Genomic DNA, 17,329 nt, shown 5'->3' on the forward strand with positions numbered 1-17,329 from the left:
TTGTTGAAATCTGTTGTGTTCCTCTAACCTGCTTGTAGCAGTGAGTGATTTATTGTTATATTGTTACACGGTAAGTACTTCCGTTACTGACATTTTTTGTGTTTCTCTAGCCTGCTTGTGGCAGTGAGAGATTTATTGTTTGTTCTATTGTTACACGGTAAGTACTTCCGTTACTGACATTTTTTGTGTTTCTCTAGCCTGCTTGTGGCAGTGAGAGATTTATTGTTTGTTCTATTGTTACACGGTAAGTACTTCCGTTACTGACATTTTTTGTGTTTCTCTAGCCTGCTTGTGGCAGTGAGAGATTTATTGTATTATTGCACGGTAAGTAATTCCATTACTGTAATCCTTTGTGTTTCTCTAGCCTGCTGTGGCAGTGAGAGATTTATTGTTTGGTTGTTACTTGGTTTCATTTCTGAAGTGCATTCGTGCTGTTGTAGGTGCTGTGGTGCTCCTCTGTGTCGCCTCCCCCGCCACGCCCTATACCCCTGTCCGCAGCTGGTGGGGCTAGTGTGCGCCTGCTAGGTGCATTCGTGCGCTGGTGCGGGCCACCGTAATACCTTGGTGGACAAGTCGAGGAGGGCTCCAGGCCTCAACGCCACCTAGGCTTCTTGGGCCTGTGATGGCTTCCCACTACTGCAGGATCTGCAGCGCCTCCATGAGTGCCAGTGATGGGCACAGAGAGTGCCCCATGTGTCTTGGGGCTGCACACGTCCTGGAGGACGTCGACAACCCCTGCAGCGCTGCCTGTGACCTCTCCAGGGGTGAAAGACAACGCCGGGCCGCCCTGATACGCGGCCGCGAGGGCCGGAGAGAGAGGCGACATTCCCCTGTCGAGCCACCCCCCTCCTGTGAGCATGGCCGTAAGCGGAGTCACAAGCGGGGCCGGCAACGTGGGTCCCCCCACAGGCCGTCCCATAGAGCGGCACACAGTCCGGCTGAGCATCCGGTGGCACCTGCTGTGACCGAGGAGGGTAGCGCGGAGTCGCTCCAGATCCTCTCGGTTCTCCAGGCTCTGGCACAGAAGATGGACAGACTGGTAGATCGCCAGGGCTCTTCTACAGACACCCTGCCACCTGGCCAGGAGGGTGCCCCCTCATCCAGGCCTGAGAGCCATGGTGAGGAGGAGGAAAGGGGCGATGCAGATGTGCTATCCCTCTACGCTTCCCAATCAGAGGCAGACCACACAGGAGGCGGGGACGACCTCATGGGAGATCTGCAGACAGGCTCTGCAGTGCCAGCTGACGGCTCCATGGGGGCTGAAGAGGTCCCCGTCAGCTCCCTGATGTCACGGGTGCTGAGCGCTGCCAACATCCTGGGCCTTGAGGCACCTACACCTGCTCCGGCTCCCATGGGGGGTATTTTTGAGGGCATCCCGTGTGCTACCCCACCACCCCCTGTGCCGGTACCGCCTGACTACACGGCTATGCTGAGGTCATCTTGGGGTAAGATGACGCAGCGCCCGCAGTTCAATGCAGGCTGCCGCCAGCTAGCAACAGCTACTTACCCCGTGGAGACTGGACTCGGAGACATGCCACCGGTCGAGCCATCAATGGCCGCACTGACGTCTCTGGGCCTTACCGGTGTGTCACCCAACCCACGCTGCCCCCGTAAGGAGTGCGCTAAGACAGACCGCCTGGCCACTCGTACTTTTAATGCAGCAGCACGAGCAGCCCGGATGGGGAACGCTCTGGCCATTACTCTGGCTTCGCAGGACGCTGAGTCGGGACGACCAGGACGCCAGGGCCCTGCTGGATGCAGCTCTGTCATCCCACGCCCAGCTGACACGAGATGTGGGAGACGCTATGGGTTCCGCGGTGTTGTGCCGCAGACAGGTTTGGCTGGCACAGACCTCCTTGCCAGAAAACATCAAGCAGGAGCTGCTGAATCTACCGGTAGCCCCGGGGCATGTTTTCCACCCCGGATCCCAGGATGTGCTCGACCGCGCTGAGCGCGCAGTGTCGAGGGACGCTGTCCAGCGGGTCTGCCGGCAGCCTGCCTCCACGGCCAGCAGGACGCCTGTAGGCAGATATAGGCAGCGGCTGCCGACCCGGCCTCCGTCGAGGGGAAACATCCCACAGGCCTCTGGTGACCGGCGATTTTGTCCGCCCGACCAGAGATCAGCCCCACTCTCCCGCTCCAGAGGTAGAGGTGGTCGACAGCGGGGCACAGGCAGGGGTGCGGGCCGCGGTAGCGGTCACGCATAGCAATCTGGGGGCGCCCGTCGATTGTCCTTCCCAACTGTCACGGACCTCCTGGGAAAGGATTGTCCCAGACCCTTGGGTCGTGGCCACGGTGGCTCGTGGCTACCGCTTGCAATTTCGACGGCGGCCCCCTCCATTTTCAGGGGTCAACGTAACGTCTGTACAAGACCCGGTTTTAATGTCCGTACTTGCAAAAGAGGTTCAAGAGTTGCTTCTGAAAGGGGCCATCTCAGGAGTGCCGCCCAGCGCACAGCTCGCTGGGTTCTACAGCAAGTATTTTATAGTTCCCAAGAAGGACGGCGGTCTTCGGCCCATTCTCGACCTCAGGCCCTTGAATCGGTTTATTAAGGTGCTGCCCTTCAAGATGGTCCACACAAGGGTGGTGATGCAGTCCATCCGGCAGGGGGAGTGGTTCACATCCTTGGACTTAAAGGACGCCTATTTCCACGTCCCGATTTGCCCAGAACACAGGCCCTTCCTTCGCTTTGCCTTCCAGGGCAGGGCGTTCCAGTTCCAGGTCCTCCCTTTCGGCCTTTCACTCTCCCCCAGGGTTTTTACTCGCGTGGTGTCAGCCGCTTTGTCCCCCCTCCAGGCTCGCGGTCTGAAGATACTACCGTATTTGGACGACTGGCTCATTTGCGCCCCCTCCCGACAGCAGGTTGTACGCGACACGGACACAGTTCTGGCTCACATTCAATTCTTGGGCTTTACGGTCAACCACAAGAAGAGCAACCTACAACCCCGCCAACAGGCGGAATTCCTCGGTGTCCTCCTCGACTCAGTCGGCATGACCGCGTCTCTCACTCCACGGAGAGCGGACAGCTTGCTCGGCATGCTGGGTCATTTCCGCATGGGCGGTCTCGTGACCGCTCACAGAGTCCAGAAGCTGCTGGGTTTGATGTCTGCAGCGGCAGCAGTAGTTCCTCTTGGCCTGCTGAGGGCACGCCCCCTGCAGTGCTGGTTCAACGCCTTCTGTCTTCACCCGAAGAGCGACAGGCTGGTGAGGCTGCGCGTGTCCCGGGCTTGCATCCGAGCCCTGCGCCCTTGGAGGGACCGGGAGTTCCTGCTCCGAGGTGTCCCACTGGGGGGCCTTCCCCACAGGAGACGGGTCATTTCGACGGACGCGTCCCTGACAGGCTGGGGAGCTGTCTGGGAAGGACGGACCGCGAAGGGCATGTGGCAACCCCCGTGGACGTTGGAGCACATAAACGTCCTCGAACTGAAGGCCATCCACCTTGCCTTGCGGAGATTCCTGCCGGTGTTGCAACACCAACACGTTCTCGTGAGGACGGACAGTACTGTGGCAATGTACTACGTCAATCACCAAGGGGGAACAAGGTCCCAGCGGTGCCTCCAGGTGGCGGAGAGGTTACTGACTTGGGCTTGGACGCGGCTGTCTTCGCTGAGGGCAGTGCACATCCCGAGCGAGGAGAACAGGGCAGCCGACATTCTCTCCAGGACGGGGCCACTCCCTGGAGAATGGAGATTGAGCGTGGAGGTCGTCAGCCAGATCTGGATGCGGTACGGGGTCGCACAGGTAGACCTCTTTGCATCGGCAGAGACGACGCACTGCCCGGAGTGGTACTCTCTCACAGGGCAGGGGGGCAGCTTGGGCCTGGATGCTCTGTCACAAGAATGGCCGACAGGCTTGTTGTATGCTTTTCCTCCACTCCCGCTCATAGCGCAGGTTCTCCGGAGGATCCAGGAGAGCCACCACTCAGTCCTGCTGGTGGCTCCACGTTGGCCAGCGAGGCCTTGGTTCCCGGACCTGCTCCAGCTGCTGCAGGGTCATCCATGGCAGTTGCCGGGCAGAGCAGATCTTCTGTCACAGGCAGACGGACGGATCTGGCATCCGAACCCAGGGGCCCTCCGTTTGTGGGTCTGGCCCCTGCAGGGCCCGTTGCTGAGCAGTTAGACGTGTCTGTTCGGGACACGCTGGATAACGCCAGGGCTCCATCCACTAGAGCTTGCTACGCACTCCGGTGGAGGATCTTTTCAGTTTGGTGTGCCAACATAGGCCTCGAGCCAGCAGCTTGCCCTGTGCCACACGTGTTGCGTTTCTTGCAGTCCGAATTGGATCAGGGCAAGGCGGCCAGTACCGTGAAGGTCTATGCTTCAGCCATTTCAGCTTTTCACCAGGGTGTGGACAGTCGTCCCCTTGGTAGGCATCCCTTGGTTTGCCAGTTCTTGAAGGGAGCCCGCCGGTTGCGTCCAGGTCGCACCTTGCGGGCACCGGGCTGGGATCTGCCCACAGTTTTAACGTCACTCACTGAAGGCCCGTATGAGCCTATTTTAGGCGCAGATTTGCGTTCCTTGTCGCTTAAGACTGCTTTTCTCTTGGCACTCTGTTCTGCGAAACGTGTCAGTGAGCTGTGTGCTCTCTCCGTTAGCGAAGACTGCCTTAGGTGGCAGGCAGGAGGTGCTAGCGTGTCGCTTTGGCCAAATCCAGCTTTCCTGCCAAAGGTTCTTCATCCACAGTCCCTTAACCAGGTTCTGGAGGTGACTCAATTCCAGCCTTCTTCCACCTCACAGACGGAGCAAGACAAGTTGCTGACCCTGTGCCCGGTCAGGGCCTTGAGGGCCTATCTGGCCCGTACACAGTCTTTGAGGAAAGCACACTCTCAGCTTTTCATCTGCTATGGGGCAGCAAAGCAGGGGCTTCCGCTCTCCAAGCAGAGACTCTCGCATTGGCTAGTGGAGGTCATTTCCCATGCTTACAGAGCGCAGGGAATACCGGCTCCCTCAGGTACGAGGGCTCACTCTACTAGAAGTGTAGCCACGTCTTGGGCTGCCCTTAGGGGTGTAGCAGCAGACGACATCTGTGCAGCGGCTTCATGGTCGACGCCATGCACTTTTACCCGTTTTTACAGGGTGGATGTAACTCGCCCACCTCCAGTCGGTGACGCCGCCCTCATGTCCGTGACCGAGCGAGGTTTTATCAGTTGATTCTGGGTTCCTCGCGACCCTTTTGGTATGTGTCATCCCTTTTTAGACCGTAGTGACGGTCAGAGTGAGGTCGAAACAGATCGTAGGTTACGAATGTAACCATGGATCTGTGAGACCGAGGGATGACCGTCACTATCCTTGTCGCTCGGACCATCCTGAGGCGTTCAGGGATAGGAGGCTGAACCGGAAGCATTCTCTGCTATTTATAGCACAAGCCGTTCCGCTTCCGGAGGTCATGGACATGACTATTTTGACATATGGTCTCGGTGATAGGCAGAACGAAGGTGATCATTCCTTTTTAGACCGTAGTGACGGTCATCCCTCGGTCTCACAGATCCATGGTTACATTCGTAACCTACGTTCCCATTGGTCTTTGATCAACCTGGAGTACTGTAACTGAAGTTGATGTAAACTCACTGAGTGTTTCTGGTTTACCTCTCAGACTGACTGAAGTCCAGAAGATGGAGGAGGAGGAGGACAGAGTCAGCTGTCTGTCCATGAAGAGTGACTGGTCCAAAGAGAAACCTCCAGACTTAAGTGAAGAACCTGGACCCTCAGACACAAAGTAAATAATTTCTGTCAGTTCCAGGATATTTTCTCTGATGGTTGATTTATTTTTACTAAAATACTACTTTTTATACTTTACTTTTACTAAAAGGACTGTTGCCTCTAAGATTAGACATGAAACCATGTCATTATCTGCAGCAGCTGTAGTGTTTACTGTTACTGAAATTACTTTATCTCAGAGTTAATCAGTGATTGATGAGAATAAAACATATTGATTCTGCAGAGGTCAGTTCCACAGACAGAGAGCAGAGTCTACAGTATCCAGCTGTCTGTCTATGAAGAGTGACTGGTCCAAAGAAATACATTCTCCAGACTTCAGTGAAGAACCTGGACCCTCGGACACAAAGTAAGAGACTGTTTCTACTGTAAACTGACCTGATGGAAGATGATGATTTTAGGATGAAGCAGAAATGTTCTGCTGAAAGATCAGTCCAGTTCACTATCAGTAACACTTATTAGACTCTTCTAAGCTCAGTTCAGACTGAACTAACTCAAGCTAAAACAGTGAAGGACATAATCAGCTCTCTTTGATGTAAGGCTTTTACTGTGAAGTCTCTGCAGGAAGTGTTGAGTTTATATTAACAGCAAATGACAGGTAGATCGCTCAGTGTTTAATAAGACAGTCAGATAGGAAAATCAGTTCATTGGTGTTGATGAAATCAAAGGAAGTCAATTCAAACTTTTCCTGTTCTCTGTGAGCATCTGAGCTTCTGGACAGTGATGTCAAATGTTGGCAATCTGCAAATGAATGTAGTGATGTGTTGACAGAGAGAGGAAGAGGAGTCATGTTTCTGTGGAGGAGCAGCTGTCCTGCTGTGCTTTGTGTCAGGACGTCCTGAAGGATCCAGTCTCTAGCAGCTGTGGACACTGGTTCTGCAGACAGTGCATCACCTCATACTGGGACCAGTCTGCTTCATCACAAGACTCCTCCTGTCCCCAGTGTGGAACAAGATCCAGAACAAGTAAGACTCTACATCTGTCTGCTGATGGACTCTATACTGGAAACCTGCTGATTTAGACCGGACACATTGTTGTGTTCTACATTATGGGGATTTAAGATCATTATAAATATCATTATAAATGAACTACCAGTGAAATGTCACTGTATTGTTTCTGCTCCAGTAAACAGATCTGCTCTGGATCTCATGACCTGTGATCTCTGGACAAAAAAGGCAGAACCCAAAGAATGAGATTCATATTTCACTTTGAATGGTTTTATGATAGCGTCCTCTGTGTTTGTATGAACCAATCAGAATGCAGTTTGTTCTCTGTCTGTGTAGAGAACAGAAGTGAAACCAGAAATTTCAGTTTCTGCTCCAAGAGAAAGAAAAACTCATCAAAAACCCATTGACATTTGTATTGATGCTAATAACTAAACATCCAGTGTTGGAACAAAGTCTTTCTGGACAGTAGTGGTTTCCCATAAACTTTTGCAGGATTGTCACAGTTCAACAGAAGAGATGTCCATATATGAATTGAGGGTTTGCAGTGAGCTCAGAAGCTCAGACTGTCTGTAATAACAGCAGGACATTAGATTCCTACAGTTTTATTTTTTCTATTTTCTTTCCCTGCACTTCACATATCAGACTTATTTTACTCATGACTGAGTCTTGTTAATTACTGCTGATATAATCTATTCCTGTTGTGACCAGCCACTAGGAGGCTTTTATTTTGAAACAGCCTGAGGAAATGTTTGTCACCTGATTAGCAGTATTTTGTTGTTAGTGCAGTTAAAAACAAGAGATGAACATATGTTCATCATTTTATTAGTGGATCAGTCTTAAATATTACAGAGAGGAACGAACAACCACAGTGAGCTGTTAGATGAAGAGCTGCAGACAAGCTGCCTCCGTTGTCAATCAAATACTGGCACGCCCCCTTCTAATATTTCCTCTAAAAATGAGTTATTATGAGAAGAAAAAACTCTTTACAAAACATTTGGTCAGTTTTATTTTTGTCTCACGTTGGTTCTTTTTTCCAGATGATGTTGGTCTGCAGGAGGTTTTAGATGAACATAAGATCAGTCTGAGGAGATGTGAACATGTGACTGAAGGAAGTGATGTAACAGGAAGTGGAACCCTCCTCAACAGGATCTACACTGAGCTCTACATCACAGAGGGACAGAGTGAAGAGGTTAATACCCAACATGAGGTGAAGCAGCTTGAGACAGCTTCCAAGATGAAGGCCCTCCATGACACTCCAATCAAGTGCCACGACATCTTTAAAGCCTTACCTGACCAACGGAGACACTTCAGAGTGGTTCTGACCAACGGTGTCGCTGGTGTTGGAAAAACCTTCTCAGTGCAGAAGTTCACTCTGAACTGGGCAAAGGGTTTGGAAAACCAAGATATCAGTGTTGTGATTGTGCTTTCGTTCAGGGAGCTGAACTTGATCAAAGATGAGCAGTACAGTCTTCTCAGGCTGCTCCATGTTTTCCATCCAACATTACAGAAGGTCACAGCAGAGGAGCTGGCTGTATGTAAACTTTTGTTCATCTTTGACGGCCTGGATGAAAGCAGACTTTCATTGGACTTCAACAACAGTGGGGTTGTGTCTGATGTCACACAGAAGGCATCAGTCAACGTGCTGCTGACAAACCTCATCAAGGGGATACTGCTTCCCTCGGCTCTGGTCTGGATCACTTCCCGACCTGCAGCAGCCAATCAGATCCCTCCTACATGTGTTGATAGGGTAACAGAAGTACGAGGCTTCACTGACGCCCTGAAGGAGGAGTACTTCAGGAGGAGGTTCAGTGATGAAGAGCTGTCCAGCAGAATCATCTCCCACATCAAGACATCCAGGAGCCTCTACATCCTGTGTGGAGTCCCAGTCTTCTGCTGGATCACTGCTACAGTTCTGGAGCGCATGTTGACTACAGAGCAGAGAGGAGAGCTGCCCAAAACCCTGACTGACATGTACTCACACTTTGTGATGCTTCAGACTAAGAGGAAGAAGAACAAGTACTATGAGGGACATGAGACAAGTTCACATGTGCTGATGGAGGCTGACAGGGAAGTTCTTCTGAAGCTGGGGAGACTGGCGTTTGAACATCTGGAGAAAGGAAACATCATGTTCTACCAAGAAGACCTGGAGCGCTGTGGTCTTGATGTGACAGAGGCCTCAGTGTACTCAGGAGTTTGCACAGAGATCTTTAAAAGAGAGAGTGTGATCTTCCAGAAATCAGTCTACTGCTTTGTTCATCTGAGCATTCAGGAGTTTCTGGCTGCAGTCTACATGTTCTACTGTTTCACCAACAAAAAGACAGAGGTGCTGAAAGACTTCCTGGGGAAAGACCACCAGGTCTCCACTAAGTCTCTGGATGACTTACTGTATGGAGCCATGAAGAAATCCTTGAAGAGTAAAAATGGTCACCTGGATCTGTTAGTTCGCTTTCTTCATGGTCTCTCTCTGGAGTCCAACCACAGACTCTTAGGAGGCCTGCTGGGTCAGACAGAGAACAGTCCAGAAATCATCCAGAGAGCTATCAACAGGCTGAAGAAGATGAGGATTAGTAAAATGTCTCCTGACAGAAGCATCAACATCTTCCACTGTCTGATGGAGATGAACGACCTATCAGTTCATCAGGAGATCCAAAAGTTCCTGAAGTCAGAGAACAGATCAGAGAAGGAACTCTCTGTGATCCACTGCTCAGCTCTGGCCTACATGCTGCAGATGTCAGAGGAGGTTCTGGATGAGTTAGACCTCGATCAGTACAACACGACAGAGGAGGGACGACAGAGAGTGATCGCAGCTGTGAGGAACTGCAGAAAGGCTCGGTGAGTCCTGATCATTAACAGAATCAATCAGATGTTCATCAAATGATCACCTCACTCTGTTTCATACTCATTCAGTCTTTATCTAGAATGTAAATGATCTGATTTTACAGGAGATTTATATGTTTTCTAATCACAGATTTACTGGATGTGGACTCTCAGAGACTCACTGTGAAGTTGTGGTCTCAGCTCTGAAGTCCAACCCTTCCTATCTGACAGAGCTGGACATGAGTTATAATGACCTGAAGGATTCAGGAGTGAAGCATCTGTCTTCTGGACTGGAGAGTCCAAACTGTAGACTGGAGAGACTGAGGTCAGTTCACTGACTGGACCTGTTATAGGTTTTCTTTATTTATTCATTTCAAAACAACAAGTCCTGGTAAATATGCTGCTTTGGTTCAGTCCATTCCCTTCTCCACCGATCATAAAAACTAAATACACAGTCACAGACTGTAACTGATATTGTTGAGTCAGACTGATATAAGGCTGCTGCTCTGAGTCAGGATGAAACACACAATACATTTCACTGGAGCTCACTTTTATTCTTTATTCAGACTGAGGAGCTGCAGTTTGTCAGAGATCAGCTGTGATTCTCTGGTCTCAGCTCTGTCCAACCGCTCCCATCTGAAACATCTGGACCTGAGTGACAACAGTTTGAAGGATTCAGGAGTGAAGCAGCTGTGTGGTTTTCTGGAGAGTCCAGACTGTAGACTGGAGATGCTGGGGTCAGTTTACTGTTACTGTTGTCGATCTGATATGTTTAATCACCAACTGAATTTAATTCATGTTCATCCAGAACTTTCCTCCATAAATCTGTAAGTGTCCTTCAGTTCAAGACGAGTGTTTGTAGAAGAAACTGTAGAAAATATCTTCATCTTTTGTTCTTTATTCAGCTTGGGTGGCTGCAGTTTGTCAGAGATCAGTTGTGATTCTCTGGTCTCAGTTTTAAAGTCCAACCCCTCCCATCTGAAACATCTGGACCTGAGTGACAACAGTCTGAAGGATTCAGGAGTGAAGCAACTGTGTGGTTTTCTGAAGAGTCCAGAATGTAGACTTGAGACTCTGAGGTCAGTTCATTGTCTGTTACTGCTGAAGATCTGATATGTTTAATCACCAACTGAATCTAATTCATGTTCATCCAGAACTTTGATCCCTAAATGTGTAAATGTCCTTTAGTTCAAGACGAGTGCTTGTAGCAGAAACTGTAGAAAATATCTTCATCTTTTGTTCTTTATTCAGATTGAGTGGCTGCAGTTTGTCAGAGATCAGCTGTTATTCTCTGGTCTCAGCTCTGAAGTCCAACCCTTCCCATCTGAAACATCTGGACCTGAGTAACAACAGTCTGAAGGATTCAGGAGTGAAGCACCTGTGTGGTTTTCTTGAGAGTCCGGACTGTAGATTGGAGACTCTGAGGTGAGTTCATTGCCTGATACTGTTGTAGATCTGATTTAATAACCAACTGAATCTAATTCATGTTCATCCAGATCTTTCTTCCATAAATCTGTAAATGTCCTTTAGTTCAAGACGAGTGTTTATAGCAGAAACTGTAGAAACTGTTAGTTGTAAAAGTCAATGAAGCTTAAAGGCTGCTGGGACACAGTAATGTGAGCTAATGAGCTGCACATTTAAAAGCTGAACAATCTGATTGAATTATTCATGATTGTATCTTCATCTCTTATTCTTTATTCAGATTGATGACTTGCTGGTTGTTAGGCATCAGCTGTGATTCTCTGGTCTCAGCTCTGAAGTCCAAACCCTCCCATCTGAAACATCTGGACCTGAGTGGAAACTTCCTGAATGATTCAGATGCGAAGCATCTTTGTGATCTTGTGGAGAGTCCAGACTGCAGACTGGAGACTCTGAGGTTAGACTCCATGTTTTATTTGTTTGCTTAGATGAATATGATGGTCAAGCTGTGTTGACTCTAAACTGCGGACATCAGGCTGATATTCTACTGATCCACACTGAGGATCTTCATGGTAAAGTCTGTTTACTTATTCTGTCCATTGACTGTGGCAGAGCCATGTTGAGCTCCAGATTTCAAACCTTCATAGAAGAAGAAAGATCCTCCACTGGATGATTGACTCTGAATCTCTGAAAATCATCTCCACCACATCAGGCTGGAACTAATAAATGTTCAGTATCTGCTTGTGGAGTCTAGTGATGATTATACTGACATATTCAAAGCAAACAGCATTGGTGTTCCAGAAAATGAGGCTTTGTTTGAGTTCATCTTGACATGTTTGTTTTCTTTGTAAACTTGAGAATCTTCAGTGGAATCAGAAATAAATGTATTTGCACAACATGAGTTTGTGCAAATAAATTCACATCTTTTATTCTTTATACAGATTGGAGATCAGCAGTTTGTCAGAGATCAGCTGTTATTCTCTGACTTCAGCTTTGAAGTCCAACCCCTCCCATCTGAAACATCTGGACCTGAGTAACAATAGTCTGAAGGATTCAGATGTGAAGCATCTTCTTGATCTTGTGAAGAGTCCAGACTATAAACTGGAGACTCTGAGGTGAGATTCCATGTTTTCTTTGTGTGCTGACATAAATATGATGGTAAAGTTGTGGTGACTCTAAACTGCAGACATTAGGCTGATATTCTACTGATCCACACTGAGGATCTTCATGGTAAAGTCTGTTTTCTTCTTCTGTGGTTTAGTCCGTTGACTGTGGCAGAGCCATGTTGAGCTCCAGATTTCAAACCTTCATAGAAGAAGAAAAATCCTCCACCGGATGATTGACTCTAAAACTCTGACACACTTGATTTCCACCTTATAGTTTTTTTCAAATTAAAACAGGCCAGCAACTAACAATTATTTTATATTATAGCTGAATCTATCAGTTATTTAATGATTTATTTTATAAAATGTTAAAACATCTTGATCTCGCCTGATGACAGCTGGGATAGGCCCCAGCAGACCCCTGCGACCCTTAACAGGAATAAGCGGGTATAAAAGATGAATGAATGAATGAATGAATAAAACATCTTGATACCACTCAGAGTTAAAGGTGATGTCTTCAAATGTCTTTGTTTGTCTGAACAAGAATCCAAAAATGTTCACTGTGAAGGAACAAAACGTCTTCAACATATGAACTTTAAACTTGTTCATTCTGAGCCTTCTTCAGCTCTGAACACATGATTTCAAGAACTTACAAAATTTCAAAACTCACATCTTTTATTCTTTATTCAGATTGAGTGGCTGCTGGTTGTCAGAGATGGGCTGTTATTATCTGGTCTCAGCTCTCAAGTCCAACCCCTCCCATCTGAAACATCTGGACCTGAGTAACAACAATCTGAAGGATTCAGGAGTGAAGCAGCTGTGTGGTTCTCTGAAGAGTCCAGACTGGAGACTGGAGACTTTGAGGTCAGTTCACTGTCAGTTACTGTTGTAGATCTGATATGTTTAATCACCAACTCCATAAATCTGTAAATGTCCTTTAGTTCAAGACGAATGTTTGTAGCAGAAACTGTAAAAAATGTCCACTGTTAGTTGTTAAAGTCAATGAAGCTTAAAGGCTGTTAGGACACATTAATGTTGAGCTGCAAATTTAAAGCCTGAACACATCTGATTGAATTATTCATGATTTAATCTACATCTTTTGTTCTTTATTCAGATTGAGTGGCTGCAGTTTGTCAGAGATCAGCTGTTATTCTCTGGTCTCAGCTCTGAAGTCCAACCCCTCCCATCTGAAACATCTGGACCTGAGTGACAACAGTCTGAAGGATTCAGGAGTGAAGCAGCTGTGTGGTTTTCTGGAGAGTCCAGACTGTAGACTGGAGGTTCTGAGGTCAGTTCACTGCCTGTTACTGTTGTAGATCTGATATGTTTAGTCACCAACTGAATCTAATTTATTTTCATATATAACTGTATTGTTCCTCAAATTGAAGACAAATCCAGACTCATCTAAATAATAATAATAATAATAATAATAATTGTATTTGTTGGTTCCTTTTAGATCACTCAGATGGTCAGCTTAAATAGATCAGCAATACATAAAACATCATCATAATAACACATACAACGCAATATAAATCAAAGCACATTTAAAAAGTTGATAGAAATAAGATAAAAGGGAAAGCAGGTTAAATGGAGTAAGCTATTTTAGACAATTAAGTTTAGACAGATATGATGGAGCTTGGTTGTGAAGAGCCTTGAAGGTAAGTAGCAGGATCTTTTATTCAGTATGTGATATGTGATATAGGAAGCCAGTGGAGCTGCTGAAGAACTGGGCTGATGTGGTCCATGGAGGGAGTTCTAGTGATGATACGAGCTGCCGTGTTTTGGACCAGTTGAAGTTTATGGAGACATTTGGAGGGTAGACCAAAGAGAACAGAGTTACAGCAGGTGTTCTGTGGTAGGGATGGGTGAAGACGACTGATGTAGCGTGGGGTGATGTAAGCAGACCGAGTCACGTTGTTGATGTGGGTTTCTAGAGATAGAGTGCTGTCGAGGATGACACCCAGACTCTTAACCTTCGAGGAGGGGGGTACAGTGGAGTTGTCAGTGTTTAGTGAGAAATTGTAAACTTTGGCCAGAGTGGACTTAGAACCAATGAGGAGGACTTGTGTTTTACTGCTGTTCATTTGTAAGAAGTTGCAGGAGAACCAGGATTTAATTTCTGTTAGACTGGCGGAAAGGACAGGAGGTGGAATAGTCGAGGTTGGCTTTCCCTGTAGGAGTGCAAACATACCTTGTATTTATGGAAAATATGGCCAAGACAAAGAAAGTAAATGATGAATTGTAGTGGACCCAGAACAGAGCCCTGGGGGACTCCTCTGGTGACGGGTGAGATCTGAAGTGTTTAAGTTGGACAAACTCAAGAGAGAGATATGATATAAACCAGTCGGACAGGTGTCAGTGATGCCAACAGAGGTAGCCGTTCAAGGAGGATGTTGTGGGATATGGTATCAAAGGTTGCACTTAGGTCGAGGTGAATCAGAATAGTTAGAATTCCAGAGACAGCTGCCATGAGGAGGTCGTTAGTTTCTGTGCTGTGGGATGGACCAAAACCAGACTGGAACTCTTCAAACATGTTAGAAGTATTTAAATAGTCATAGATCTGAGTTGAAACTGTTTTTTTGAGTATTTTTGATGGATATAGAAAGTTTGAGATGGAGCAGAAGTTATTTAGGTTATTGGGGTCAGCACCAGGTTCTTTATAGGGGTAATTGCAGCAGTTTGAGAGATGATGGAATATGGCCAGACATCAGGGAGGAATGTATAATGTTGGTTGTAGGACAGGGAAAGGAGGCAGTATAACTCTATAATGTTGATAGCTGCATTACTGGTCAACACACACAGATGAGATCATGTGTTCAGATGCAGGTGTTTGAGGTGTGTGTAGTGTCTGAGTTTCCTGCTGTTTCACCATCATTCATTCACATTTCATTTGGAGTGAAATCTGCTGCGATCCATGTATCAGTCCATTCTCTCTGAACCACAGCTGCTGGAAGGAAATTTGCAAATCTCACACTGTCACATATTACTGTCTGCAGAAGACATGATGAAGAGCCACAATAACAGAAGGACAAAGTCAGTCAAACATGTCTGAGTAGATTTAATCTACATCTTTTGTTCTTTATTCAGATTGTGGAGCTGCAGGTTGTCAGAGATCAGCTGTTATTCTCTGGTCTCAGCTCTGAAGTCCAACCCCTTCCATCTGAAACATCTGGATCTGAGTAACAACAGTCTGAAGGATTCAGGAGTGAAGCAGCTGTGTGGTTTTCTGAAGAGTCCAGACTGTAGGCTGAAGAGTCTCGGGTCAGTTCACTGTCTGTTACTGTTGTAGATCTGATATGTTTAATCACCAAATCCATAAATCTGTAAATGTCCTTTAGTTCAAGACAAGTGTTTGTAGCAGAAACCACAGAAAATGTCCACTGTTAGTTGTTAAAGTCAATGAAGCTTAAAGGCTGTTAGGACACAGTAATGTTTAGCTGCACATTTAAAACCTGAACACATCTGATTGAATTATTCATGATTTTGTCAAAATATTTTTTTATTTATTCAGATTGTGGAGCTGTAGTTTGTCAGAGATCAGCTGTGATTCTCTGGTCTCAGCTCTGAAGTCCAACCCCTCCCATCTGAAACTGCTGGACCTGAGTAACAACAGTCTGAAGGATTCAGATGTGAAGCAGCTGTGTGGTTTTCTGAAGAGTCCAGACTGTAGACTGGAGACCCTGGGGTCAGTTCACTGTTTGTTATTGTTGTAGATCTAACATGTTTAATCACTCACTGGATCTAATTCATGTTCATCCAGAACTTTCTTCCATATATTTGTAAATGACAAGTGTTTGTAGCAAAAACTGTAGAAAATGTCCAATGCTAGTGGTTAAATTCAATGAAGCTTAAAAGCTGTTAGGACACAGTAATGTTGAGCTGCACATTTAAAACCTGAACACATCTGATTGAATTATTCATGATTCTTTTATCCTTTATTCAGATTGAGGAGCTGTGTTTTGTCAGACATCAGCTGTGTTTCTCTGGCCTCAGCTCTGAAGTCCAACCCCTCCCATCTGAAACTTCTGGACCTGAGTCTCAATGACAGTCTGATGTATTCCGGATTGAAGCAGCTTCTTGATCTTGTGGAGAGTCCAGCCTATAAACTGGAGACTCTGATGTGAGTAGAATGAGTGGTTCCAGTCAGTCCGTGCTGCTTTCTTCACTATAGTCCTAAACACAGTTAGTATCAAAGATCCAGTGTATCTGTAAACCTGAAGCTTCTCTGTGAAGCTGTGAGAGGAGAATTGAGACAGGCTTCAGGATTGGACAGAAAGACAGAGAGAGAGACAACAGTCAGCAAATCAGATGAGCCAGAAGCTTGTTGTGATCATGTGTTTGAGTTGATGTGAAGATGACTGTTGTTGTTGTGTCCAGGAAATAAAGCTGGATTCCAGCTGACAGCCTTCCAAGATGTATAGAGACAGTGGTGGTCATTCATCAAATATGATGAACAACTGATCACAGCTCTGAGATCAGTGTGACTGAAGTTTGCACATCACAGAACCAGCATTACATTTTGTAACCATGAGCAGCGTCATCGCTTGTGTCATTAGTTTGATCTGATCTCTTCAATGACAGACTCCATGTTTATTAGTCAGCTGATCTTTGTTTAATTTGAGCAGCAGTAAATCCATCACTAAAGTGTTGGTGCAGTAATGAAGTGTTCAGGACTCTCAGCAGTTTATTAGTGAAATCTGCAGAGGTAACAGACTTGATGCTAAAAGTCTGCAGGTCTGTGTGGGTTCACTCCAACACGTTAACATGAAGCTGAAAGGAAGCTGGCTGAGGTCCACAGCTGCTCCACTGCTGCTCTGAATAGGACTGAAGTCCTTGCTGCTCTTTCTACTGGATTTGATGATGAAGGGAGACTCTGGAAACACTCCTTTACCTCCTCTCTTCCTTCTCCTCCTCTCTACAGGTGGTGGTAACCAGGACTAACCAGGAGTAAACAGGACGGTGTGTGAGGTGTGTGGACAGAGACTCTGACTGCAGATAAATGCTGAAGAAGTGAGCAGCTCAGTCAGAAACAGTATTCTCCCAGTGATGCAGCCAGAGTTCAGTTTCTCTGACTCAGCAGACCGATGTGTTTCTGGTCCTGTTGCTCTATGGACTCTATTGAGTCAACATCTATTTGGACTTTTCTGTTCTTGATGTGATGTTCTTGATGGCTTTCTTGCTGTGCAGTCTTCTTATGCCTAACAGCCTGAGAGCCCTGCAGAATGACTGGCCAGCAAACCCTCTTCGGCACTCGCCTGCCAGCTCCTCATACTTGGTCCATTTACACTCAAAAGCCTCCTCCATCCGGTCTTCCCAGGGCACAGTCAGC

General features: G+C 47.0%; 1 protein-coding gene across 1 annotated transcript; it reads left to right on the plus strand.

Moving 5' to 3' along the window:
• The first annotated feature begins 4,764 nt into the window (after positions 1 to 4,764).
• LOC311488336 (uncharacterized protein) lies at positions 4,765 to 16,173 on the plus strand. The gene is made up of 13 exons (XM_084544966.1): positions 4,765 to 5,715; positions 5,941 to 6,063; positions 6,486 to 6,679; positions 7,699 to 9,493; positions 9,630 to 9,803; positions 10,384 to 10,557; positions 10,730 to 10,903; positions 11,839 to 12,012; positions 12,691 to 12,864; positions 13,115 to 13,288; positions 15,088 to 15,261; positions 15,512 to 15,685; positions 15,944 to 16,173. The coding sequence occupies exons 1-13, from the start codon at positions 5,612 to 5,614 to the stop codon at positions 16,122 to 16,124; spliced, it is 3,789 nt and encodes a 1,262-aa protein (XP_084401092.1). The 5' UTR covers positions 4,765 to 5,611; the 3' UTR covers positions 16,125 to 16,173.
• The last annotated feature ends 1,156 nt before the right edge of the window (positions 16,174 to 17,329 follow it).

This window comes from Chelon labrosus (assembly GCF_963514085.1).
Source record: "Chelon labrosus genome assembly, chromosome: 5".
Taxonomy (NCBI): Eukaryota; Metazoa; Chordata; class Actinopteri; order Mugiliformes; family Mugilidae; genus Chelon; species Chelon labrosus.

What these genes read in the sequence shown, in the direction of transcription:
- LOC311488336 (XM_084544966.1), top strand. Translation starts at nt 5,612, where the DNA reads ATGGAGGAGGAGGAGGACAGAGTCAGCTGTCTGTCCATGAAGAGTGAC. An exon ending in CCTGGACCCTCAGACACAAA is followed by an intron (nt 5,716 to 5,940) that starts GTAAATAATTTC and finishes TTGATTCTGCAG; the next exon opens with AGGTCAGTTCCACAGACAGA. An exon ending in TATAAACTGGAGACTCTGAG is followed by an intron (nt 12,013 to 12,690) that starts GTGAGATTCCAT and finishes TTCTTTATTCAG; the next exon opens with ATTGAGTGGCTGCTGGTTGT.